The sequence below is a fragment of the Eretmochelys imbricata genome, chromosome 10 (genome assembly GCF_965152235.1).
Source record: "Eretmochelys imbricata isolate rEreImb1 chromosome 10, rEreImb1.hap1, whole genome shotgun sequence".
In the NCBI taxonomy this organism is placed as follows: Eukaryota; Metazoa; Chordata; order Testudines; family Cheloniidae; genus Eretmochelys; species Eretmochelys imbricata.
The window spans coordinates 13,551,229-13,579,195 of NC_135581.1; the positions used below are offsets into that span (position 1 = coordinate 13,551,229).

Consider the following 27,967-nt stretch of genomic DNA (forward strand, 5'->3'; position numbering starts at 1 on the left):
AGGCCTTTTGTTTGCAGTCTGATGCATCACTGGCTTGCAGGATCTCACTAGCCCTCTTCTTTCTTCTCCTCAGGGTTCCAGTGGTGTGGAGGGGGCCACAATGGAGCAGCTACAGATGAAACAGAGATATGTATCATTGGATTTATGACAGAAAGGGAAAGATACAAGTTTCAAAATCCCCTGCCCTTATTCCCATAATTTTTTTAATGACATGCTTATTGACACTTCAGCTTTGGAGTATCTCTGCACAGCACTGCTCTCCAGTCTCAGCCATGGTGTGTATGGCTCAGCAGGGGCAAAGGAGGAGTGTGGGGAGGCAGGCACTAAGATTTTTGGTTGCATGAAACAAAATTTCAATCCCTTTCTCCATGGATACGCGTATAGGACAACGGTGCTAAATATTGGCACTATTTTCAACAGGAGGTGGTGATTTTATATTATCGCACTTCTGAGAGTAACAAAGGCAGAGAGAACATCCCAAAGCCACCCAGGTCCATATGCTGCTAGTCTGTTTACTGCAATTGTGCCAGCAGAACTCCTTACGGAGGTGTGTGTGTAAGTGTCCTACAGTGGAGGAATAACGAAGTCAGCCATCCCTAGAAACCTTTGGGGGATAACTGCAGAGTACATTCATGAAAGTGTCAGAAATTTCTCAGGAGGATGCAAGGGACACCTCTATGTACATAAACTGCTCCCTCTCTCCTCCCACCCCCACCTAACCGAACAGGGGAGTGAAATGCAGATACCAACTCTACCTCTGTTTGTTGTACTGCTCTCTCTTCTCAGAAGAGTCAAACAATGAAAATAATAGATGCGTATGCCTTGTTTACTTGGGGATGGGCTGGTCTCCACCTTTTTGTTTAAACACTGTAAAGGAAAATGCACACACTTACCCAAGGTTTCTTTCCCTTCACCAGGTTCATCGGTGCTTTGCTGATGGGACTGGCCAGACTGACGTGGAGTCTTGAACAGGTCCTGGCTCATGACATAGCTGGACCCCCAGCTCTGCCATGTCTCCCAACTCCTCCTCATTGTTCACAGACTGGGTCTCTGTCTCAGGCTCCTCTGAGGTATTTACAGTGGTCTGCAGGATGCTGGTGGGAACTCTGCCAACCCTGACATACAGCTTATTGTAAAAGCAGGAGATCTGTGGCTCAGCACCAGATCAAATGTTGGCCTTTCTGGCCTTGTGGTATGCCTGTTACAGTTCTTTCACTTTCACGTGGCACTGCTGCTGATCCCTGTCATATGCCGTCGCCTGCATCCCCCATGCAATTATTTCACCGATGTCCATGTTTCTGTAGCTGGTTCATAGCTGTGTTTGAAAAACCTCTTCTTCCCACAGGCCCAGGAGATCTAATACCTTGTCTACTCCAGACAGAAGCAAGTCTAATGCACGGAGCTGACACAGTTGGTAGGGCAGTTACACACAATAAGGGAGAACTGCTAGATGTGCTTGCCAAGCAGGGCAATCAGGAAAAGGCATTTAAAAAATAAAGTGGGGTTTTGTAAGTGGGAAGGTAGATTCCAGTCTCTGTAACCCCTGGACAGTGGAGTTCACTGTGGGTCCAGGGCAGTCACCATCAGGCATTGTGAGAAAGCTATTGGAGTACTGTTAGGATTGACATATGTTACGCAGTGTCTACACTCGCACTGCATCAACTCAGTAAGTCAACTGTGGCTCAATGCCATTCATGGAGGTGGATTTATGGCGTCATTTTAACAGAGCATTTACATCAGCTGGAGAAAAATTTGGGCATAGATGCAAATTGACTGATGCAAAGTGACTTACATCGACCTAACTTTGTAGTGTAGACCAGGCCGAAATTGTATCACCACAAAAAAATATATAAGGACATTATTTTTGGGCAACACGTGCACCCAAACAGTGCTGTCCACAATCAAAAGCTATAAGATTTTATTTAAACTGCTACTGAAACAGTGGAAAACCGAAGTGAAATCTTTGACAGCTCTTTAGATATTATATGAAGCACAATTATTTTTCTTAACTGCCATTAAACTTCTAAACTATCTCCCTCAAATTTCCTATCTGAAACCAATTTCATTAACTTGTTATATTTAGACATGACAAACTATGTACTGTAATAAAATCCTTTAAAAACAATTTTTACCCTAAGTAACAATAGCTATCAACTTATGAACCAAACTTTTCAACGTTTATTTTAGAATGCTTACCGCTTCTGTGATGCCAGAAATCACTGCATTATTTACTGTACTTGTTACTACTTCAGAGGTTGGCTTTTGGTTTGTAATAGACATGTGGAGAGTAATATTCTTGAGGATTTGCAGCTCTAGATCTTGTAACAAAACCTGCAGATCGCTCTTGCTCACAAATTTGGATGTTAGCCATTGGAGTAGTGATTCAGAAAAGTCTTCTTGTCGGTCACCAAAAAACAGAAGTTTGACAGATTCTTTGACCTGGGCATCTACCTAGTAAAATCCATCAATAAGTAACAGTTACTATTTGGATACTCTTTCAAAATAATTTAATCCTCAAATCATTTGAAGTCATAAAATGAACAGTTGTGTAACCGGTATGCTTAAAATCCTTAAGTTTTTCAGAGCTGCAAATAAATGTAGCTTTCATATATCTCCATGTTTGTAAAGCACTTCAGTAAAAACTCCTCCATTGGCATAGCATGCCTTCGCGTAGCGGGTGAGAGAGGAATCTTGTAACACAGGAGATGAACTCTTGGAACAACTGGTGGGATGGGGAGAGAAGAACCTAAAAGAGTCTAACACACACCCTAACTTTGGCAGTAGTTTGGCAAGGCATTAGTTATGTTAAACTTTTCTCGTTATATCAATGTCAGTTTCTTGTGTGTGCGCCTCACCATTATTCAGTACTGCAAGCACATCTGACATGGTGGTCTCAGTTAAGATTAAGTTGACAAAAGAATATTTCACGACATCACTACATTTGTCATCTTATTTTAATCCCAATAAGTAGATGGAGTTACTGAGGACCTCAAGAAGCTATTCAGAGGCTGGGTAAATACGTAGCCAGAGAATATGTGAAAGACATTCCTTTTCACAAAAGAAGTTGGCAGACAAATTAAGATACACACAGAATGACCTATCAAAATAAATCATCAAAATTACCTGAAATGACAAACAAAAAGAATATACTAGACCCTTTTTCTACATGCAGAACCATAAATTGGATCAAACAGATATGAGAAAATACTGCCATCTAATCAGCCCTCTCTGCTCCACAAATATTACCATCTTCCTGTACTCCGACTGAAACCACCACCACCACCACCCCCCGCACCCCTCTGGAATTAACAGTGTAAGATACAAATGTGAAAAGGTCCTTAAATCTGAAGAAACAGATTAATAGTTTAGTAAATGGTCTGAGGTAAAAATATCGAGAACAAAAAAACATAACACTGAATTACACAAACGAAATATGGAAGTCTGTGAATAAAGAATTCCCACCTTCCCTTTTAACATCATAAGTAGAGAGAGTCAGGCTAAGTTACCGCAAGAAACCATTTCAGGAACTGTGCATTAAACCCGGAGACAAGTTATGTATTGTAGGTTGTATTTTGTTGCTAAAGCTGTTTGATCATCTTGAGAGAAAAAACTCTACACATCTATATGAAATCCAGATTGCTTAACAACTCAAAAAGCTAAGGAGATCCAAACTGGTCACTTGATCTGGCAGTGAAATAAAGGTCTTACAAATTGCTAGCAAACTATGTGCAATTTACATCTTCAGGGCTCAGATACACTTTATAATCTTTTATGCTGGCCGCTAGGATTCCTTAAAGGAGGTACCATAAAGGCCAACAAAAAGGAAGTGCTACGTGCATGCAGCCAGGCTGAAATGTTTTTTCTGAAATACAGGGCTTGACTTCAACAAGAACACATATGAAGATTGATGAATATTTCACAAGTGTGGGTTCACAGGTGCATTAACCACATGTTCTTCAATTTTATATCTCATAAGTAGCCAGATAAGTTTTTAACCCTTCCAATGTTATATCAATTATTTTGAGATGAACTCCACTGTCAATGGAATAGGAGCCTAGATTCTGATGAAGGAGGTCATGTGCTTGAGAGCGACCAAATGAGTAAGTATTTAATGGCCTTTTAATAACTATGGAATAGACAACACAAATCCACATTACCCCCTGATGTCAGTTCTCTCATGTTGTTCCAATTTACAATTAGAGATTTAATGCTGCAACTGAAGAAAGAGGTGCTATATTTGTACATTACTTAAACCAGTTCAGTTGAACTATTGCTTTACAACCCATATTTTATTGCATTTCTGTATTTGTACAAATTAGGTGGACACAGAAAACCATATACCAATTACTGCATTAGAGTATATACACTATACACAAAACCAGTGTAATATATTTACTCTCTGTGCTTTTAGTTCCATTTAAGATTTAGGTTTATCCCTTGTTATGTATAAGGGTCTAGTAAGATTAGTACTTGCTACCTCAAAAATCAGTATTACTGTTAAAATTAGCATACCGTTGTCTTTTTAAAGTGTTTTATTCAGTGCAATCAAACAAATATGGAGTATATTTCCTGTGGAGACTCCACTGAAAATTGCAAGAGTTTTATAGTGATAAAACTGTAGAACTTACCTTTTCATGAATTGTATCTACTTTCTCACAGCTGGTCTTCAAGTCTTGTGGAGTTAACAGTTCTGATTTCATGTGAGCCAACTCTAGTTCTAGTTGTTTAACCTTGGATAAAAGGTGCTGGTTTTGCTCATCACTTCCACTGGTAAACCCGAAAAAAGTCATAATTTAAGAGCAAGAGGTCAGAACAAATCACACAACTCAAAATTCAATCAAATATTTGACAGAATAAGTCTTTTATCTAATACATAGAGTGAACAACTTCACGGTAAAACCAAAAATAGACTTTGTGACCCTAGTAATGCATGACCTTTCAAATTAATATTTATTTGTTTAAAGATAGTCATACTAAATATCTGTTTTAAATCAATATATTCTGAAGTGTTGATCCAAACTTGAATTATATCTCTATGGGATTTTACTTAGTTGGTAATGCAATATTAGGACATAGGTAGGTTTGTGGGATTCTGTAAGGTTTCTATAGAACCAGAGTTGATGTCTTTTTACATGAATTTGCCATATCATTTTAATGGAGTATACAGTATTTGATCTCCATTAACTAGTTTAAAACTCAGGGTCTAAATTATAGTATGGCTAAGTCAGGCCTCCAAGAAGTATTTCAAAACAATACAAAATCAATGGGAATTATATGATAAGGGAAAATCGATCAACTATATCATTTTAAAGCTATTTTATTAGTTGAATTATTATTTAAAATGATGTACAGTCAGTTCTAACACACCATTTCTGTAGCCTATAGGACTAACCTGCTTGCTTACTTGCATCTCTCTCTCTCTCTCTCTCTCTCTCCTTATAGTTTCAGTATTTGGTTTATTGCAATAGGTTTATGGATTTATATTAAAGTAAGTTTGGCTGTAATGCAAGAGACCTACAGGCCACATCCTGAATGTTAAGCTTAGGCAAAGTTAGCATATCTATATTAAAACCTTTTACCCAGAAGGCAAAGTTGACCTATATCTTGTTACCTAAATAGATAAGTATCCACACATGTGTCTTGGACCTTTTATCTAGGCCAACAGACAACGGAAGAATGGCATAGGGGGTTTTTCAGTGTTGTACCCACAGACTTAATAGGTACACCACAAGAAAACTTATATGCAAATATACGGGTCATCAATACGCACAAACATACTAGCCTATGGAGTAAGCTTAACCTAACATTTTGTGGGTGAGGAATGAAATTTGGGCATAGGAGGAAGGATTTCCGGCACTTGTGACCTATAAAAGAGGTGACCCACCTCGCTAGAGTATTCTCACTTACTCTGTCTTACTTACACTCACTCTATTCTATCTACTATGACTACTACTATTAGTAGGCTATACTTGTTCTTCTTAAACTTTAAGTTTCAAGGGAACTAGGCTAAGCTTGGTCTCCCTAAGTTTTATTCTTAATTTGTTTATTAGGTTTTGAGTTTAAGTTAGTCAAGGAAACCCTAAGTTAGTTTTGATAGCTCTTAGTATTAGTTTCTTCTAAGCACTGCATCTCACACTAAAGAACTGAAAAAACTGAACCACAAGGCAGGTCCTGTGTCTCTTACCACCAGGTTATTGAGGAAGGGTGTGAGTATATTAACCAAAGCTTTGTTGCATATAATACTATATCATATGTACCTTTTGAATAGCAGTAATGCAATTGTAACTTTGTAACTCTGATTATTTTACCACTGAATTACTATTTCACTGATTTTAATAAAAAGTCTTTACAAATATATCTGTCTCAGTGTGAGCTTCCTATCATACCCCTGAGGGTCCTTTGTAAATTCTGTGGAGCCTGATTTGGGACAATAACTTTTATCTTCTGATCAAACAGACTGGTGAGTCTAAAACCCATAGTATTAATATTAATCATTATTATTAATATTATTTGAATTCAATTAAATAAAATAAAAATTTAATTGATAAATTAATATTATTAGGACACCCTAAATCAGGCTACACTTCTTCTCAAACTAGTTGTGTCTTTGAGAAAAATGCTGCTCTGTCCTAGTAGCATGTGATTCAAAAATAGAAATTAAGATGATTGACAAACTGAATGTAGATGAAATTAAGATGGTACAGAGATTGAATTTACGTGAGTCCCTTGGAATCAGAACTGGTCTCAGCACATTTTCTGTAATCATACTGCTTAACACTTAGTAAGTGGCCTCTGAGGAAATTCCAAAAATCTTCACTCTTGGGAGCTGTCAGGAATTTTTTGTTAAGATGTTTGTCGGAAAATGCCAATTACTCAAAACCGAAGCTTTTTGTGGAAATGTGTTAATTTTCACAAAATTTTTGTCAGGAAAAACTTCTCAGATCTAGGATGGAAATTCTAGCCAAAAAACAAGAGACACCCACCCCACATTAGTCAGTACCCTAGTGGTTTAGACACTCATCTAGGATGTTGGCTCCTCAGCTTCAAGTTCCTATTCTTCCTGATTCAGAACAGGGACTCGTATACGGGTTTCCCACATCATAGGTTAGTGTCCAAACCACTGCTTTACAGTCAGTCTCTCTTTGCCTCAATATTATTCATACAGAGTGGAAAAGCTCCAACAGAAGAGAATTTGGAGAGGTTGGTCAGGGTCTTATTTTTTTTTCCAAAGGCCGTGGCTTCGTCCCAATGCAGAATGAAACCAAATGCCAAAACCTCAGATTTTTTTCTGCCAAATACAATTATTTTTTTCTGGCCAGCCCCACTCACCCTCTTAGAGTGGTAGTGAATTTATGCCTCATACCGTTCTAGAGAAATAAGGTGCTTAAATAATAGTCAGATATTGGGGGTAGGATATGGGACTGTTCAGAGTTCAGAGCTGGTCTTCTTGCACGGATGTCTAGAATCTCCACCAAAACCTATTATAAAAAGGTAACACTCATGCTGACAAACACTTCAACAAAACTTTAAAAACCACTCAACTGATACACAACAGGCATTAGAAAAGGATAGTTACCATTGTAGTTCAGTGAACGATTCCTACCACCATCAATTAGTATCAGGATTCAAAATGCAACATATTAGACATAGACAGTAGTCATACCTCACTGTTCTTGTTTGGGTTAGTTCAAGTTCCTTCTGGATGTCCTGATAGATATGAAAAATCTGTTTTGAGAAGTGCATTCTTTAACTTCAAGATTGCAAATAAGGATAATTGCCACATGAAGAGGACATGCTTGGTCAGCACCCATAAAAGATTACATTCCTAAATAATTTAGTTTAATGTTTCTGTACATGCATTTGTATAAATCATTCTATTCCAAATTACCTGCTTTATTGATCAGAATCTGATGAAGAGTGATCTGTAGCTTAAAAAAAACCAAAAAAAAAACCAAAACAAAAAAAAAAAAAAAAAAACCCACCCCTCACCAAAAAGACAGCTAGTACAGATCAATAGGACTATTAAAAACGCAGTGGCCCAGTTCATTGGCACAAGCTGCCATGAAAGAGATCAGAGAGAGATTCCTAGGTTTGGATCTCTAGTTGGCAGGGACCTAAATGTTTTCTTCCCTATATGAGGGAATGGGAGTACAAATCATCAGGTACTACTCTGCAAAGATCCCACATAGCTAATCTAAGATGTTGGGCTCTCCTTTGTTACAGGACAGTTACCTGTAAGTGTGCTTTGGAAGGGGAAGGATGTAAATGAGGTGAAAGATCTCCAGAGATATCTGCTCCCATCCCTGTATTGGGTGAAGCAGCATTCACATAGAGATCTACATTTGGGGACACCAGTACTGATCCTAGGTATGAAACTTTCAGGAACATGCAAGAGAGATCTCAGAACTCTTGCTCATACAGCACAGAAAACAAAGCAACAGACACTGGGACCTCAAACAGGTTTTGGCACTAGTCCAGCCTGTGCCAATACAAAGAGACCTGTACTCATAAGTAAGGCTAAGATTAGGTCACAGAAGTCACGGAATCTGAGACATTTTCTGCTTCAGCCTTGTGGAAGTTAAATAAATGTATTATGCTAATGAAAGAATTAGGCTGTGTCTTCACATCACAGTTCGCTCAAGTTATAACTCAAGTGTTACCCTTAACTCAACTCCTGTCCACATACAAAAAATCTTTAATTTGAGTTAAATAGTGCTTTAAGCAAGCTGGCTGGCCTGTTGGGGGGTGGGCTGAAGCTTGAGTGATGCTGACGCTCAAGCTAGTATCACAGTGGGAATGCAACATTTTAAATAACTCCTCAGAAGCTAATCCAGTCATTCTGTGCTGATAATCAAATCACCCTGTGTAACTCCCGAGGGTTGTTCTGAAGAGAGGTTGCCCTCACTGGAGTGTACTCAAGCTAACTGTTGCAGTGAAGACAAGCTCCTTAGGGCATGGCTACACTTGGAGATGTAGAGCGCTCTGAGTTAAATCAGCCTTCGTAGAGCGCAGTAGGGAAAGCACTGCAATCTGTCCACATTGACAGCTACAAGCACACTGGCGTGGCCACATTAGCAGCTCTTGCAACGGCCACAGAGAGCAGTCCATTGTGGTAGCTATCTGAGCATGCAAGTGGCTGCAACGTGCTTTTCAAATAGGGGAAGGAGGAGTGATGTGGGGGGGGGGGGGCTGAGAGCATGTCAGCGCTCTACGTGCCTTGCCAGTGTGGACGGGTAGTGAGCTACGGCGCCAAGGGGCTGCTTTAATGCGCTATAACGCACAAGTGTAGTCAACCCCTTAGAGTGGGGCTGACCATTCAAGTTTCATTTTCCAGAGCAAGTGAAAGGCAGTAGGACCAAACAATTTTACTTGTGAACCTGCTGCATTAAAATGAATACCAGTTTTAAAAATCTGAATTCAGTTATTTGAGAGGTTTTTTAAAATGTTTTTACTTTGACAGCCACTTTAGATGTGCAAACATGAAACAATTTCAGCTTCCTGCACCTGCAGACAGAAACCTGTGTCTTCAGCCTCTCCAGAAACAAGAGGCGGCAATTTTAAAGAAAGTTTGGGCACTGCAGACTTAAACTTGATAACTGGAGTGGTACAAGATAGATATTGGGAAAAGTTTACTAAGCAACATTTCTATAGTTGACTGAAGTTTACTCCATTTAATTTGTAAAGTGGCTATGCTTTGGACTCACTATATGTAGGTAGGAAGGCAAGAGCCTTTCAGTACCTCAGATTTTGCAGAAAGTTTTCCAATAAAGTCTTCCAGTGTCAAAATGCGCAATTCATGTTCTTGGTGTAAAGCCAGAAGATCAGTCTTAAAAACAGGAAAAAAATGTTCGACTTATTGAGAACAAAAATAGTCAAACTGCTGTTAATATCTTTAGTAAAATCATTACTTTCATGTTGTGATCATGCCAGATACTTTGTGCATACAAACCAAGGATTAAATATGTTTGAAAAATGCTTAAGTCATTTAAGTCCAATTGATTTTTGATGCCAAGCTGTGCTACGTTAGACTAGCCATTTGGAGATAGCCCTGTGAGATCAAGAACACGAGAAGGGGGCAGGCAGTACTGCTGACAAAACTACATGATGCTTACTGCTTGCCAGTTGGTGGGGCAATATCAGCAGAAATCTTGAGTTACAGATGCTAGCATCAAAGCTAGAGCCTAATACCAAATTGGGCAGCCAATTAATTAAAGGGCATATGGGCTAGTAAAAGCACTTTTTGTGGAAAAACACAGTTTGTCAGATTAAGATTTGAACTCTTATGTAGGCTATTACTTAGTAGCCTACCCAACTTGTTTCCTGTAGTGTTTCTGGTTTTGTACTGAAAGTTAACTGTAACATGAAACGTTAGATGAGACTTTTCCTAAAGATTTAGGACAGTGATTCTCAACCCACGGGCCACTTGCAGCCCAATCAGCACACAGCTGCAGCCCACGTGACAGCCTCACAGCCATACAGGTAATATATATTGTATAGATGTGGCCCACATAACAGAGAGTTGCCTATGCAGCCCACAATGGTAAATGGGTTGAGAACCACTGATTTAGGAGCTCAAATCCCACTGAAAGTCAATTAAATTAATGATCCTAAATAACTTAGGCATTATAGGAAATTCAATCCATCACCTTCTGATATTAACAGAGGGTCAGAGTGGAAGAAAGAGTTGAAGGAAAGAAGTTTATTAGTAGTATGCTATAATAAACACTGTCCCTAGCATCAAAAGGTTTATACACATTTATATTCAGAATGAAAAGTATAAAACGTGTTTACAAATACAGCCTACTCTAAGCATTTGACTTTTCATAAGTGACAAACCCTATCATCCAATTATGGCCTTCTTTCTTATTTCCGGTGCCATAATTTTACACTTATGTTATAATTACTATTTTTGTTACAAAAGTTAGGTAGTGCAAGTTAAACAGAGCTCTCTCTCTTCCCCCTTCCTCACATCCTAAAGACATCCAGCATCTGTTTTAGTGCCTCTTGCCTAAAGAGCAAGATTCAGGAGTTGCTGAAAGCCCTAGATCTGGTACATGGCAGGTCATGATATTGGGCTACCATCCACAGCCTTTTTTGTTGGTTAAAAAAGAAAAACTGGAAGTTAGTTTCAAACGCTTCAAGGATTGGTACGCGAGTACTCCCTGTTTTAGGAATGATTTATTAAAGCATCAACACAAATAAGTGCATTGACTGCAAGGGGGTATACATTAGACTGGAGAAGGGGATGGCTGAAAATGCAAATATTCTGATTTATAACCCAACACAAGAAGTATAGCAACTTATAATTAAAAGTTGCTAGACTATTGCACTGATGTAGGCCTTAAAAAACAAAGGAAATAAGCAGTTAAGTAATTTCACACTCCAGCTACACTCAAATTCTCATTCTCAGCTTCAGCTACCTCTATTAATTTTAACATAGGCTCTTAAATACAACGTAAAAAATCTTACATATAATTTGGATGGTAAATATGCACTAGGGTTAGTACGCTAATTAAGAAACCATCAGAAACACTTATTTTATCTTTACCGTTGAACGTGCCATTTCCTCAGATTGCATTTCCTTAAGATGTTGGCCCATTACATTTTTTATTAGTATCAACATCTCACTTTTGTCATTCATCTGGGCAACCTGATCCTGAAGCTTCTCAAGCTGTAGCATCACTTTGCCATATTCTTCATCATTGTGATGACATCTGTCAGACATGAAGGCCATTTGCTTTTCCAGTTCACTCATACGACTAGAATCAAATAACTGTATGGGACCCTAAAATGTGAAGATTTATATATAAAAGAATTAAGTAAGCCCATTTACTCCATTATTCTTGAATTACAGTTTAGTTATTGGAAAAATCCAGTATCCAAGAGTTAAGAAGATGCCTTTTAAGAAATATACTAAGTATTTTACCTCTGGAGGCTGAACATAGTGAGAAGAATCAGGATGTGGTTTAAGAATCTGCAGAGGCTCATCTATTCTTTGTGTTTGACGCTCATCTATTCTTTGTGTTTGACGTATGTTTGTCCAATTGAATGCAGGCAGTAATGAAAGGAAGCCTTCAAAGCCCCAGTACCATATACCTTAGGCAAGAAGATCAAAGAAAAACAAAAGCAAAAATTGTTTTTAAGAAGAGGTGCAATCTCAGATTTTATGATCATTTGGGTTAATACTTTAAAGCAGTTACTTCAGGACAGAAGCTATGTTATGTGTTTGGAAAGTGCACTTCACATTGTGGGCACTACCAAAGTCTAAACAAAACTAGATTTAAAAACAAACAAACTATGTTTAAGGGTGTTAAGGTTGCAAACTAAGCACTCAAAGGTTAGGAAATGCCAGAGTTAAGGTTGCTTGTGCAACCTTAATTCAGACTTCTTACGTGTATGCATTATGATACAATCCTCACATGATCACATAACTTCCCATGGCTCAGTTAGTGCACAAGATACATTTAACTCACTGAATGGCACATGCCAATATTTCTTCTTTATCCTCATTGTTCTATGTGTGGCCCATTATCTTATTTGTTGCACACCATCCAGATTCTGCACTGAATACAGAATTACTAATTTCCTTAGGAGTTTTTCTATGGGGTTTCCATGGTAGTCTCTTAATGCTTTACAAACATTAAAGCACTTATCTTCACAATACCCACGAGATTAGGCAGTATTATCCCACCACTAAAGCAATCCCTCTGGCAGCATATAAGTCCCTGCTCCAAAGAATTGAGACACTAGAGACAACAAAAGATTTTTTTGGTGAGGAGCAATTTTCCTTAGCCTCGTTCTCAGATATGACTGAATCATTTTAGGTGAAACTTAATAAAAAAATTTCATCTGTGGGCAGACATCTGGCATGGAATATTCTGCCCAAAATGTTTAAGTTAGAGAGAGTTACAACAACCAGAAAGACTGGAAAATAGAAAAATTTTGGGCCACTGTAACTGTTGATTATAAGCACTGCCAATAATAATGCAATTAGATTTATTTAACAAAACATCAACAGGTAATCTATGTGAAATGTCTTAATGGGCTCATTCCAGTTCCTGGTCATGAACGGGTTGTCCTGTAGTCCCCCTCAGAGATGGTCTACATATTGAAGGGGCACAGAAACTGAACTGCCTTCTCACAACCAGGGATATTCTTTCCATGTCAGATGGGAAGCACACTGGCAGGGCAGTGTTGGAGAATACTTGAATTGCTGCTGTCAGCAAACAGAACTTCAGTCTCCTGTGCTGTTAGCTGGACATCTTTCATAAACATCAAGTTCACCTAAAAATGCTAGTTTGATACATTTGTAATAACTATTGACCAGTTTGCACTAACAACAAACACTTCACATACCTAGCAAAAACAGCAGTGGGATGAGAAACAGTAACAACCTGTAAATCTTTGGAAGGCATCTAGAAACAGAGAAATAAATTTAACTTTTAATTAGACAAAGAATGGGTCTATCATTTTTAACTGTGCTCTATAATTGGTTGAGGCATTAGCATGAAATAAACCTAAACATGAGGTTCAATTTTAAACACTTAGAGCTCAATTCTGTGGATTGTATCACAAAAAATGCTGATATTTTATGACGTCAGCAATGGTATCTTGCCCAAATAGTTACTTCCCCCCCGCCTCCCAAGAACATGCTGGAGAAAAGAAAAATACAAAACTTATTTTACACAGTGGTACTACATTTAGTAATTTTGTTTTGTACCTAAATATTGAACCTGACATGACCAAATCTATATAGCATCTTAGAACGAGAGAGTCAGGCTTACAAAGCTGTACACACACACACTTTGGTATGTGGGTTTCTATTTTCTTCATTGTAAATACATATTTATGTCCATAGGTGTTCGTGGAATGGAAGTTACTCATGTACAGGAAAAAGCAGACTCCAACTCATATAGTATAATAGACTGCATAAGAGTATAAATAATGGCACCTCATGACAGAGGTTAGTTCAGTTTACATTACAGTGAAGTGTCTTCACGTTGTTTATAATTCAACAGCATATGGAAATACACTGCCCTATTCACATCTTAGATTGATCTAGCTTAAGTTTTGGCTACATAGAAATATCACGCTTTTTCCTCTAGTGCATATTACACACAGATTATGCATCTGAAAAGTACTGAAGTATACTTCTTTGACAAATTCATTATGGTTATTTCTTAATCTGTTAAGGTGGAAAACAGACCTGTGTAACTAGTCTGACAATTTTTACTATTTGCTATGTAGCTGTTTAATCGCTTCACCCAGCACCTCATATTTAAAATGAAAATATACAGTATGCTCTGTACAGAAAGATGTGCAGCAACTTTGATTTAGAAAGGCATATTACAGATACTGACCTACATGTGTCCCCCCATTCTTAGAATATTAATGAATATTGTCAGATCACCTTTTTCCTTTTTTGCTGAAGTGTGTATGATTCTAAAGCTACAAACAGATTCATTCCTCAGAAAGACAGAATTGCTAAATAGCAAAGATTTTCCTCTCCCTCCCGTGTTTACGCACACACACACAGTTTGCTTTCTCCTTTTGTCACAGACATTACACTTGTATTCTTCAACTAGGATAATTTCATGCATTTTAATCACAACTCTTACAGCACAAATCTAACAAGTCTGTAACTCAGGGAAGAAAATTCTGTTTAAAAAATAAATTCACAAACCTTGTAAGAAGAAACACATTGAACAAAGAAATCAGAGTAACAAGTTGATACCATCCAGTTCCAAGCCACCAGAATACCCCAGAAGCTGCCTTCCCTATAAGAGAAAGGATGTATTCAATGAACTAAAAATGTAATTGTTACAGAATATATACTAAGGGAGACCAAGCAGAAGCACATGCAAATATGGCAGAAAATGTTTTGTGCAACAAACAGATTGTTGGGGTGGATGGTGAAAAGAAACACATGCAACTTGTTTTCATCTAAATTTATATCACAGCTATGTATTGCAACGCATTATCAACTACTCAGCACAAAAAACCGCCATGCAAGAAGATGAAATTTGTTTAGTAAAGCAATAACTAACTTTCATAAGGTTAAAACACAACACCTGTTCAGCTACGTTTAATCATGCTTTGCACTTGGGTAACCCTTTTCAACTAAAAGCCTCTATGAGCTTCAAAAAGGCATTATATTAATTTTGATTATAGGGATACCGTGGCACTGAAAGATTAAGAAAGTTTCCTAAAGCCATGGGGAGTTAATGGGAGAATCAAACAGAGCCCAGTTTTCCTCATCCCCACCTTGTCTGCTCTAACCATTAGACATGTTGCCTTTCATATGAAGCAGCCTTGTTAATCTCCCATTGAATTTGTGAACACAGATATATCTTGTCACTGTATAGTTTAGCCTTTACAAACAGTAAAGTACCATCCAAAGCACAGTTGAGTCAGCATCAGCGAGGCAATCACATAGTGTAGACTCCTAGTTTGCCAGCAGAGGCAGAACACATGCAAAAGCACAAAACCAGAGATCAAGATAGTAACCTGGAGAAACAATGGCCAGCCAAAGTAGTGATAACATCTTCTGAGACATAAACCATCCTGTTGCTCCCACTGTTTGCAACACTTGTAGCACAAAGTAACCTGGTGTATAACAAATGAACTATATATATATGTAATGTATATACAGACAACCTGACCCATCGTTTACAATAAAAGCAGTAGAGTAGAGAGATTCTTTAACTTCTGAAGTTATGAGAATTACATATAGTATAATTTTAGTGTATATCCTCCAGTAGTTTGTAAACTTTTAAAAACATTATACACAAAATGAGTATTACTGCTAATAAGACAAAATATGGACATAAGTGGCGCTAACACCATTAAAAGGAAAAAGACAATATGCTAGTACATAGACAGTTCAACATCCAGATTTTATCATCTGGGTAATTAAAATACCATCTTTTCAGAATATAAAGAGCCTATGTTTTGTGGTACAATAGTCTGTCAGAAAAATGTCCTAATTAATACTCTTCAACCATCCGCTCTTTATTATAACACAAGTGCATATTTAGTCAGGCAACCCTTTCAAAGTTTCTTGGTTTTGTCTTCGAGTGTACGCTGCAAGTTTCTGGAACATTTAAAACTTCAAGAATTAATTCTTCAAGATCGTTATTTAAAAAATATTGACCATAATATCCTCATTAACAAGAGGAGATACTGAGAAGCATAAGAATAAGAAAAGAATATGCCTTACTGAAAGTAAAATTACAAGTAATTAGGTAAATTATTGTTCATTTTTATAATTAAATTCAGCTGCATGTTTTATGGTATGACTGTGTCAGTTGGTTTTTCAAAGGCCTAACCCAAAGCCCACTGAAGTCAATGGAAAGATTAATGGCCTTTGACTCTGACACTAAGTGTAGATTTGTTGTTGTTCTATAGAACTAGACCACCACAAATAAATTTAGAGGAATTCTAAACTTTAGATTAGCAGAGGATGTGCTGCTCAGTCTCTGAGGGGCACCAAACGTTACAGCTCAGTATTTTATAAAACCAGTTAGGTGACTGAAGAAATGTCTCACACTATTCTTCTCTGCTGCATGAAAATAGATTGACAACAAATAGCTCTAAAGCATCTTGATGCCTGTGCCTAATTCAAGCATTAGTAGATCCATTTCATAGGATAGATAGTATACTAACTAATGAGAGAGTCTTGTAATAAATAAATAAAAATCAGGGTATAAAAATAAAATCAGGGTACAAAATAATAAAATACCCTATATAGGAGTTATCTTAATGTCCCTTTTCTCTTTAAATCCTGTTTTCCATCCTTCCAGAAATACACACTTACGTAAAGTATAGCTTAAAAACAAAAACAAACAAAAACTTTTGCTTTGTATTTAATACTTTAAAATACACATCATATGGTAATAAATTACTATAACTTCCTTTCATAGCAATTGTGCCATATGTAAAAAGACTATTATATCTGCCAAGCTCCTCCTTAATCTAATCAGTGAGTCTAATATTGTAGCAAGTAACACATGGAGTAGAAGAGATTCCATGTAACTATTCTTCCAGAACATTTTTACAGTTAATTCAGCCTAATCTATTTTGAAAATTACAGTTAAACTAAAAACACAAAGCAGTAGGAGTGATTAACATTTGTGAGGTTGTGATGTAAAATAAAAGCAAATGAAAAAAAAAGTGCAAGTCAACCTGCATAAGAAAAGGTGTGCCAAATGGTCCTTGCTACCCTTTTAGAGCTTGAGGATTGCATGTGGACTGTTGTGTATGTTTCAAGATGTTTCTTCCCCTTACAGTCATCACCTGTTGGTTATGGTAACAATCAATTAATAGTGACAAGTTAACCAATAAAACTACTAACAAGACAGACATGTTCCAGTTACGTCACAGTATCATTTTCCAAAACCAAGAACTAAGGTAGGTAAGAAAGATTAACAAGACAAAATCCCACAGATATTTGCTCCTATAGAAAATGTTGCAGCAATACACTTGTGTGTTAATACTTAGCATCTAAATTAAAAAACACAAAACTACTGTTCAGGTATACAACTTCTATAGAGTTGTTTCATATCATCTAGATGTCACTGTGACATCCAGGACTCCAACCCAAAGCTAAAAGACAGAAAAGAGAAAACAAACAAACAAAAAAAACAAACAAACAACCCAACCATACTTACACAAGGATTCCCCATTTATACCAAGATGGCCATCCTCTTTGAGAAAGTCTTTTACATTCATACTTCCACAGTAATTCGAGTGAGCTGCAATACATGCAGAAAGAGGGTATAGAATTTAACTCTCTGGAGTCCAAAACTTCAGATAGCTAGCTTAACAAGTAAACTGACCTGATTTATTTAGTTATAAAGCCAAGCCACCTACAGGAGACCTTAAAAAGGTATTTGGTGTGTAAGGTGACTTGCAGAGGGCATTCATGTGTACATTTTTTGCAACTTTATGATGTCTAAAGGAAGCCCCTCTACCCTGTGGGTCAAACCTTTTTCCTTCTTGTTTTTTGCCTTACAAATATTAACTAAGTCTAGTCTACTCTTTCCTGGTTTTGCTGTGGTCTTTTTGGAAGTCAATTGGGTACTTGCCCCCTAACTGAAGGCTGCATCTGAAACAGTGCAACTGTTAAATAAGTGTTTAACTCATATACCACTGTGAAAGTAGAATGAATTATATTGAAATTATAATTCATTAAAGAAATGCATCTGGTGGGTTTGTTGAAATACAGTTGTCAGGAAGAGAAACATTAAGGAGTGTGAGACAATGGGTCCTCAAACTAATTAACTTAGAGCTCCTACTGAGCTAGGAGATTGGTAAATGTTAGTATGCAAATAAGATATGTATGTATATTTGTCAGTTTCTGCTTCCTTTTGTCTCTTATGTTAAAATTGGCTTTGGCTTATCTGTATAAATAAGTTAGCTTGAGCTTTTGCAGAGGGCTCACATATCTGGGTGCACTGGAAAAGCGCTTTGCTAAGAAACAGAGTGGTCTGACAAATTCTGTGAGCCTTGAATCTGACTTTGACAATTTGGAGGTTCCACCGAGATGACAACCTTCTTCACTGGGGCTGTGTGACTCCTGACCGTTCTTAGCATGGCCGTGGCAAGCTGGCACCTGGGCATTTGGCCTGAGGGTCCTCCGCCAGAACGGAAGGGTGCATGACCACAGTGAAGTCTACGCCATTGAACCTGTTGGTTCCCACTCTGTTCTGGTAGGGATCCTGGGATCTGACATCAGGAATCTGGTCAGGTAATTATTTCTGTGTTTTGTCCGGACTGAGGACTGTCTTGTCTCTGTGTCTATCCGTCCTCCTGTGGTGTGTTTGAGTCTGGGCGCTGTCTCCATCCGGGGATCGGCTGACCAAAGGGCTCCTGTCCCCACGGTCTGAGTGAGTGAAATCTGCACAATCCCAGCCGCACCGCGCCTTGGGGGAGATTCAAGGCTCACAGAATTTGTCACCACACACTCCCCCCAATTAATTATTTGGGGAAGCAGTTTTTAACTGAATGCTTAATTTTGAGTTCTACTTGCTTGGTACCTGGGAAGTCAAACTTACCAGTTCTCCGTTTGTCTGTAGCACCTTCCAGGAAAGCTTGATTAGATAAGATCTGAATTTCTAATGAAAAAATCTCAAATTCAGATCTAGCAGTCTACAATTTTTCGTGGAACACACTATTGGCAATGGAGAATTAGTTCAAGCCTCACCAGGTAGCAACTGAAACATGGATTACTTGAGGATGCGACAGGAGGAGCAGTTATTTTTAAATCTGTGTTCAGAACTGCTTTACACCTATTTAGTTCCAATACTCTACTCAAAAAACCAACACTGTTGAACACCCCCATCCTTTCAGTTGCGGACCAAGTGCTACACCACTTCCCTGGTTTTAGTGGAGAATCCAGGAGAGACCAGACATTCCCGATATCAGAAAGGCAGAAAAAGCATTACTGAAGGAGTGGGAGGAAGATGAGGAATCCCTTTCAGCTGAGCATGAAGGATACAGTTATTTTCTGTCAACTTTAACATAATAGTTAGAAGATTTACTCTGAGGGTATAACTACACAGCAACTCGACACCTACGTCTGGCCCGTGCCAGCCAACTTGGGTTTGCGGGACTATTTCATTGCCGTGTAGACTTCTGGGCTTGGGCTGGAGCCTGGACCATCCCACCTCACAGGGAGCCCGGACCCTCCCACCTCACAGGGAGCCCGAGTTGGCTAGCATGGGCCTGATACCAGTGTCTAGTTACTATGTAGACATACCCCGAGGGACAGGCAATAAGCACCACATTACAAACAGCAGAACAGCCTGCAGAGAAAGTGTTAATGAGGAGACTTAACCTTGCAGAACTAAAACAAACTGAGATTTAGGAACATGAAGCTCAAGTCTAGAGGAAGCAAGAAAACTGCATTTTGAAAACACTGAAAAAATTACAGTGTGGCAGTGTCAACCCCCCCGACCTCCCCCTGCCCATGCAATTTCCTGGGAAGAAAAGACGACCAAACAGAAAAAAACCACATAGTTACCATATACCTGTATATGGACACTTCCCAAGGAAAAAAAAGGTGCAAGTGAGCATAAGAGAAACCAGCCAAATTACTATGGAAGACACCATGGTGCAGCAGGTGAAATGGATGAAAAGCCACATAAGAAAAAAAGCACAGGGCTTTTTATTGAGGTAGTGGCTTTGGAGGAGACAGAGGAAGGGAAGACCACTAAAAAAGGTACCTTTAAATTCATAACCCAGGTTCAGCAAAACCATTTGAAATAGTTGCACTAACAGTGATGCAAAAGATGTTGCAGTATATTTGATCAATCGTAGAATCTTATTCATGTAGAAAGGGGTGTTTCCTATTAAAAAAGTGTGAATACAAAATTATTTCCCTACACAATTTCATTCTCCATTTATTAACTACTTGCATTTCCACCTGTTGATACCAAACTAGAAATAGCTAAAATTTTAGTTACTTATCCAGGGATACAAAATTTGTGGAAGTGTAGCAATTGTGAGTGGTGCTGGTTTGACAGGCCTTACTTCTGAACTTCACCATTTATCTATGGCTAAGTATACCTGAAGCAACAACAGTGAAAGTTTCTGGAATGCTGGCGTGCCTAAACCATGGTCTGGAGTGATTGTTTTCCCAGGGCAAAAGGCTCAAGTTACAAGCCTTTCCTGGTTAAATGGGATTGAAAACTTGAAGACAGCTAATCACTTTTGCCAACATTTAAATTGTAATTAACTCCCTATCTTCAGAACTCAGGATTTCTCCATGCTGAACCCATGAACAGTTAGAATCTTAAAATCCCAACCTAGAACAAAAAAGGGCTTAAGTTGAATTCTTGTTGAAAGAGGGGGCAGGGAGGAAGAGAGTGTTTTCTCCTCCTCCCCCTTCATACTTCCAAGTTCATGGAAGCCAAATACAAAGCTTTTCTAGTACTCAAGGCAGTTACTACTAGACTTTTTCCTCTGTTATCGTCTCCTCCACTTTAGTGCACATGCAAAAGAATAATAATTAGCACAATCATCCCTGTACTCCTGCTTTCTTAAAAGCTTTGGTATTTTGTAGCCAACCAGCATTTGGCTATCTTGCTTTCAACTGCTGAAGTATCCTCACAGATGAGAATCTTGTGAGAGTCCCCCTGTGAGAGTTTTGTGTAGAAGAGAGATGGTATTAAAAAAGAAAGATTTCTAGACTCCAATGTCCCATTTAAATATTGAAAGTTTATTAAACCTATGTAAGATTGGGGTCCTATTGTACAAACATATAGCAAGAGGCAGTCCTTATCCCACAGAGCTTACAATCTAAATAATTTCCCTTGCATCCTCCTGAGTTTCCCTAAGAGTGTCAAGAAACTGACTTCTTACTATTCAGGACACGCTAAAATGAGGGTCACACCTTGGCCCAGAAGGGATAGCAACTGAAACAACCCTCAATTCTGAAAATGAGGGCAACAAAAGAGCATGCCTTCCTCCTAAACTGATCTTCAAGAAGACTACCAACAACCAAAGAATACAGATGAGGCGTTGGGATGGTGAAGGATATCAAACTTTCTGCTTTCCAAAGGAAGGCACTTAAGAAGAGCAATATCCAAAGATTAGCCTGGAAAACCAGAACTCCATATAGGCAGCCAACAGCCATACTTAAGAAAAAGATCCAGAAATTGTACACTGAGAAGGAAAACTGCTGAAGCCACAGCCTTTCCATTCTGGGTCCTCCCTCAGAAACAATTAGAGCCCTGTTAGATCTAAGGTCTGAGAAGAGGGCCTAACTTATAGAACACAATAAAAATTAGAGTCTATAGAAGGAAACAGAAGGGATTTTTTTTTTTAAAAAAAATCTTTCTATAGAGCGGATGATATTTACGAACAACAACAATTTGCTGATTATGTTTGGTTGTTTTTGTTTAACTCTTTTGAGCTCCTATTACTGGTGAGTTATAATGGAAAAGAGTTTTAAAGCGGAATTTGAGTAACAAAATGATAACCTGACCCTCACTGTTATAATGAGTTGTAAAAGAAAATCATCTACCGCTAAGAACCAATACTGTCTACAACACCACATTATGAGCTTGATCAATTTGAAAGTATGAACTATTTTCTGCCAGATTCTGTATCATTTTATTTTGATGTCGCACATTTATATTCCCTGTAACTGTGTGGAAAATTCATATTGTCAGCTTTTGATGCACAGCAGATGTCAACTCCATGAAGCGTAGCTTGATACAAACAAAAATTCATCATAGGATGTATGCTAATTGGTATTTAGAATTCAATTAGTCTTGATAAATTCAGCGGGGGGAGGGGGAATCATCTTTATACCCTCCAAATACATGTAGCTTTATACATCAAGAAACAAGACATTTACAATACCACAAAAAAAGGAAGAAAATCACTTACTAGACTTGTATTTTTGGCTTCTATCCCTCGAGTAAATTCTTGAAGATGGCATGTGAGAAGCAGAGTACGCTGTGAGGACCTCTTTCCGTTCAGAAAGCATACTGCAGTCACTGCAAGTATAGCCATTGATCATGGTAGTCTGTGTTTCAGCTGTTGCTATATCACCATTTCCCTGAATCACTGTTGTCTCCCCACCTGATGTATCAAAAAAGAACAATTAACCCATTCATTGCAACCTACTAATGGGGGGAGGGGGGAGAGAAGAGTTGGAGGACTGCAGTTACCTTTAAGATCGCATTCATCATCATCAAGCCCTAAAAAACAGAAAATTTTCCTACTGAGTACAATTACATAGAAGTCTCCAGATTGCAAAACTACTATAGCTAAATTGTACTCAAAACAAAAATTTCTGTTATTTCTAGAACCCACAAAGGAGATGCATTTTAAGATTAGAATATTACATTTATTCATTAACTGTTGTGGGGGACTTCAGTATATACAGGTATTTTTGAGGTGACAATTTACAGTTACATTATCCATGAAGAAGGTTGTGACAAGAAGAAAACTGAAGCGCCAATATACGTAATTTCTCAGCTCCCAGGTGACTATTGAGAAGGCTAGATAATTAGAAACATATGCTGTTTCTGTTGCTTAGTAACCATTTTTACTACAACCACAGTTCAATACATAAACTGGAAGATCCAGCTAAACCAGCCATTGTCAAATTTAGCACAGAATATTAGACTAAAGTTATAGTATAATTTCTTCCAATTCAAGGTTGTGGGAGTGCAAAAATCTACTAATCAGAAACAAGCAGCCTGTAACGGGACAGCATCATAAAGTCCCACTATGGCCAGCCCTGTTTTCCCTGTTTCTTCTCAGGAAGATGAAGAGTGGAAGGAAAGAGTACTTTTTTTAAATAATCCTGGCTGGAAAGCTAGTCTCTTGCTTTTTTCTTTTTGGGGAAATTTAAGGCGTCAGTAACTTGAAACTAGAGTCTAGAGTAACTGAAGTCTAGTTTATTTACACACACATTTGTACAGTAAACTACATTTCCACAGATTAAACTGAAATAAGATGTTAGCGTTGTGAAATTGGTTAATGTCAATTATTGGATATTTGGGATATAGACTCTTGTATTTAAGAGATTCCTAAAAAATATATATATATATTTTTAAAAACGGTCTTTACAAGGATATCTGCATTTCAGCTACCCTCACCCTCCAAGAGAGGAGGAAGCAAAAACTGAATTTCCTTTGGAGCATCAAAGCCATTCCTAGATCGGAGGAATTGCTGCAGCAGATAGGAGTTCCATTCTCTCATCCCTACCCAGAGCTACTGCATACAGCTTCTATGGTACATCCCCATCCATGTAACAAACGCACACACACACGCACATGAAGTAGAGATCCAGGTTAGATTACTGGGTCTGAGGCACAAAGTATCACCTGGAGCACCAGCCTAGCAATAGGCAGATCAACCAGGTTCTTGTCCACAGTAAGTCATTTTGGGGAAAAAGCTTTCCCTAGAAGAACCCAAAGAGGTATTACACCATTACTACTAATAGAGCCCCTTTCTTATAGGCAGAGCAGGACCAACATCTTCAACAACAATGCTGTCTTCTGCTACCCAGTCTGGCACTCCTTATTCCAGAGTGAATGGGATTTTTGCATGAGCAAGGAGTAGAGGATCAGACCTTTGTTCAGAAAGGATTACCATCTCCAAGTAGTCTGAGCCGTCAGAGACTGAAGCCGTATCTATACTTAAACATTTTGCCAGCACAGCTATGCCAGAAGTGCGGCAGAATGGCAAGAGTTCTTTTGCTGGTATAAGTTGCATTTCCACTACAAAGGGTTGCTGGAATAGCTATGCAAGCAAATCCTTTCTAGTGTAGTCAAGGCCTTAGTAATATGGATTTTTCTCTCTCTGTTCAAGAGTTACTAAATTGCTCCAAACTAATCTTTCATGACCAATAAATGCACTTTCCAGATAACGAGTCTAAACTTTCTGGTCGAAGCAACATAAGTGAATGCTTTATCTATACTACCTTTCCGCTTATTACCTGTCCTCTCATCACTCCAATCTACTCTTGATGTTAAAGTGACAAAGCTGCATCTTAGAAATTAGAGATCATTCTACAGTTCTTGCAATCTGGCAGGCATGTCTCCCTTTTTAGGCAGCTCGATGTATACGGATTTACACCAGGCTTTTCTCTTCTCTCTCTACCTCCAATTTCTCATACAACGGATAACTTTTAAGAAGTCATTAATTGCAGATTCACCAGCCTCAGAGTACTATAAATAAATAGCCACGTTACTTCATGATGCACACACAACTATTCTGTAGTTTGATCACAATTTATATAAAACCTCTTTTTTAAAATCTGCATTCTGTGTACAGTTGCCAGAAAAACATGTTAGCATCCCAAATGCAATTGTGCTTAGGCTTGAAACAAAAACCTATTAATTACAAAAGCATAAAAGAAGAAGTGTCTGTTGAAAGGTGGTGTCATGTGAATCACGTAATCCAAATATTGGACTAGCCGCACAGGTGCCTAATCTCCATAATCTTTACTTTTGCTATCCACTGGAAATTTCATTATATTTAAAAATCTACAACTTCACTAACCTATGAACACACATACAATAGCTTCCTGCTTCTCTGTTGTGACTGAACACATTTCACACATCCTTATTTGTTCATGATAAAAGTCACATGTTGTAACTTACTTATCTTTTTAACTAAACTTGTTATCTAGGATTTTTCTTTATGATACCTTCAGTAGGAGACTCCTGCTGAGCTTCAGAAATGACAATAGCAGAAGAACACTAAATCCATAGAGAGCATCTTGCTAGTGAGCATCTTTGCTATGTTGAGGCAGTACATTTTGGTTGGCATATCAGTCTTACTGTGCAGCAACAATATGTTAAACATTTTATTCAAAGGTAATGTGTCCTCTGCCAAAACTATAGTAAGAATTTAGACAGTAAGTGGTGACCTTTAGACAAACATGGTAATAGGTATGTTGCTATCAACGTTCTTTAGGTAAGGAAGCTTCTACAAAAAACAAAAAGAACCTCAAAATAGCTTTCACATCACAGGCTGGCATAAATATTCAAATGTGTAGTAGCACTGTATTACTTACCCCAAAAATGGTCAACTTCTGTTTGCTCCTGAATCAAAGATTCATCCAATACAGTAGATGCCACAGATGTATCACTGGCATGGCTATTGAAACTACTTTGGCTAAAAATAGAAGAGCTGGATACATTTTTTCTTGGAGTATGTTTCACAGTGACAGACTGCTTGCTCATACTTTTGCGCTGCTTTGATGTTCTAAAGAAAAAAAGGCAGAACATGAAGAGATGCCATAACGTTAAACAAAAAAGAACATACTGAAAGGTAAAAAGAAAAGGAGTACTTGTGGCACCTTAGAGACTAACGAATTTATTTGAGCATGAGCTTTCGTGAGCTACAGCTGCAGTTTCCACGGTATGCATCTGATGAAGTGAGCTGTAGCTCACGAAAGCTCATGCTCAAATAAATTCGTTAGTCTCTAAGGTGCCACAAGTACTCCTTTTCTTTTTGCGAATACAGACTAACACGGCTGTTACTCTGAATACTGAAAGGTAGTTATCAATGGTTTGTGTCAAATTGGGAGGGTGTATCAGTGGGATTCAGCAAGGCTCAGTCCTGGGACTGGTACTACTCAATGTTTTCATTAAGGACTTGGATAATGGAATGAAAAGTGTGCTTATAAAATTTCAGACGACACTGAGTTGGGAGGGATTGCAAGCACTTTGAAGGACAGAATTAGAATTCAAAATGACCTTGACAACTTGGGAGGATTGGTCTGAATTCAACAAGATGACATTCAGTAAATACAAGTACAAAGTACTACACTTGGGAACGAAAAATCACACGCACAATTACAAAACGGGGAACAACTTGGCTAGGCAATAGTATTGTTGAAGAGGATATGGGAGTTACAGTGCACCACACAATTCAATGAGTCAACAGTGTGATACAGCTATGAAAAAGACTAATATGCTGGGGTGTATTAAACAGGGGTGTCATACGTAAGACAAGGGAAGCAACTGTCCTACTTTACTCTGTATTGGCGAGGCCTTAGCTGGAGTACTGTGTCCAGCTGCAGGCACCACACTTTAGTAAAGATATGGAAAAATTGGAGAGAGTCCAGAGAAGAGCAATCAAAATGATAAAAAGTTTTTTAAAAAACCTGATCAATGGGGAAAGGTTAAAAAAACCAGGACATGTTTAGTCTTCTTGAGAGAAGACGACTGAGGAGGGACTTGATAACAGTCTTCAAATACGTTAAGGGCTAATGGAAAGAGCACAGTGATCAATTTTTGTCCACATCCAGTGGAGGTAGGACAGGAAGTAATGGGCTTAATCTGCAGCTAGGGAGATTCAGGTTAGATATTAGGAAAAACTTTCTAACTAGAATGGTAGTTAAGCTCTGCAATAGGTTTCTAAGGGAGGTTGTGGAATCCCCCTTGTGAGATTTTTAAGAATGGTTTGGACAAACACCTGTCAGGGATGGTATAGGTTTAGTTGGTCCTGCCTCAGTGCAGGGAGCTGGCCTTGACCTTTGAAGGTCCCTTCTAGACCTACATTTCTATGATTCTATAAGTAAGCTCTAAGCTCTGCATTTAGTATGTAAGGAGTTTAATTTTTGTATGATTAATTTTAGTCTGATTTAAGTATTTCGTATTGATGGGGATACAAACTGCACTGAAAAGGCAAAGCTATATACAAGATGAACATTTGGTTTGTCTCCCCTTGCTCTCAGCATATATCCAACTGCAAACATTTCAGGCATTTTACTCTAGATTACATATTGAATATTAATTGTATATTTAAATTTTTGTATAGCAGAGTTCAGCATATCTAGGAGGTTAGACTAGATGACCCTTGCAGTCCCTTCTAACCCCATGATTCATATACCCAAATGTTATATGTTAGACTATCAGATGAGTAACTATCAACAGTGTACAGTTTAATTTAAGGGCTCTAGTGAGTTCTTATGAAGAATAGCCACCTTTGTATGTTTTCTCATCTGAATTTTCACGATTTAGGCCACAATCCTAGAAAGACTGATTTACCGGTTACTTGCAGTGTGTAAAGTTGTCTCATTGACTTCAGTGGGACTAATCTTAAGCAGGTGAGTGAGTAGTCCCATTGACGTCAAGGGGATTACTTGCAATGCAGACAGTTGAACAAGCGAAAAAGTTTTATAGAGTTAGGATCATAAATTTGCTTCTATTACAGTCACTCTTCTCATTTAAGATATAGTTAATTTCACAGTCAACATTGTGTCCTAAAATGTTTAACAGAACAAAAAATGTTTATTTCACTGGCAAAATAATTCAAAGGCAAGTATTCTGAAGACCAGATTTAAAAAAAAAGGCCACTGGCACTACTGAGTTGGTGCACAGCACATTGGCCACAGAGTTCTTATCTCAGCAAAATGCAACAAAGCTGAAATTTAGTCCTCGTTCTACTGTTGAAAATTATGTTTAATAAGAGGAGGAGAGGAAACCATCTTTTT

The 27,967-nt window shown here is 38.2% G+C and overlaps 1 protein-coding gene across 19 annotated transcripts in view; it reads right to left on the bottom strand.

Annotated features, from left to right (window-relative positions):
* The window catches only part of SUN1 (Sad1 and UNC84 domain containing 1), a 61,961-nt gene that overhangs the window by 10,129 nt on the left and 23,865 nt on the right, over positions 1–27,967 (bottom strand). For 5 of the 19 annotated variants that reach the window (XM_077828668.1, XM_077828678.1, XM_077828670.1 and 2 more), the window contains 16 exons: positions 25,541–25,731; positions 22,680–22,709; positions 22,396–22,590; positions 20,226–20,348; positions 19,056–19,115; positions 17,670–17,753; positions 17,185–17,295; positions 15,508–15,606; positions 14,684–14,777; positions 13,357–13,415; positions 11,927–12,096; positions 11,549–11,785; positions 9,740–9,826; positions 7,664–7,725; positions 4,629–4,767; positions 2,197–2,451 (listed from right to left, as the gene is read on the bottom strand). In XM_077828668.1, the coding sequence (XP_077684794.1) occupies positions 2,197–2,451; positions 4,629–4,767; positions 7,664–7,725; positions 9,740–9,826; positions 11,549–11,785; positions 11,927–12,096; positions 13,357–13,415; positions 14,684–14,777; positions 15,508–15,606; positions 17,185–17,295; positions 17,670–17,753; positions 19,056–19,115; positions 20,226–20,348; positions 22,396–22,590; positions 22,680–22,709; positions 25,541–25,731 (1,996 nt within the window). The remainder of the gene's footprint in view (positions 1–2,196; positions 2,452–4,628; positions 4,768–7,663; positions 7,726–9,739; positions 9,827–11,548; positions 11,786–11,926; positions 12,097–13,356; positions 13,416–14,683; positions 14,778–15,507; positions 15,607–17,184; positions 17,296–17,669; positions 17,754–19,055; positions 19,116–20,225; positions 20,349–22,395; positions 22,591–22,679; positions 22,710–25,540; positions 25,732–27,967) is intronic. The other 14 variants (XM_077828671.1, XM_077828672.1, XM_077828677.1 and 11 more) reach the window with 14 other exon arrangements.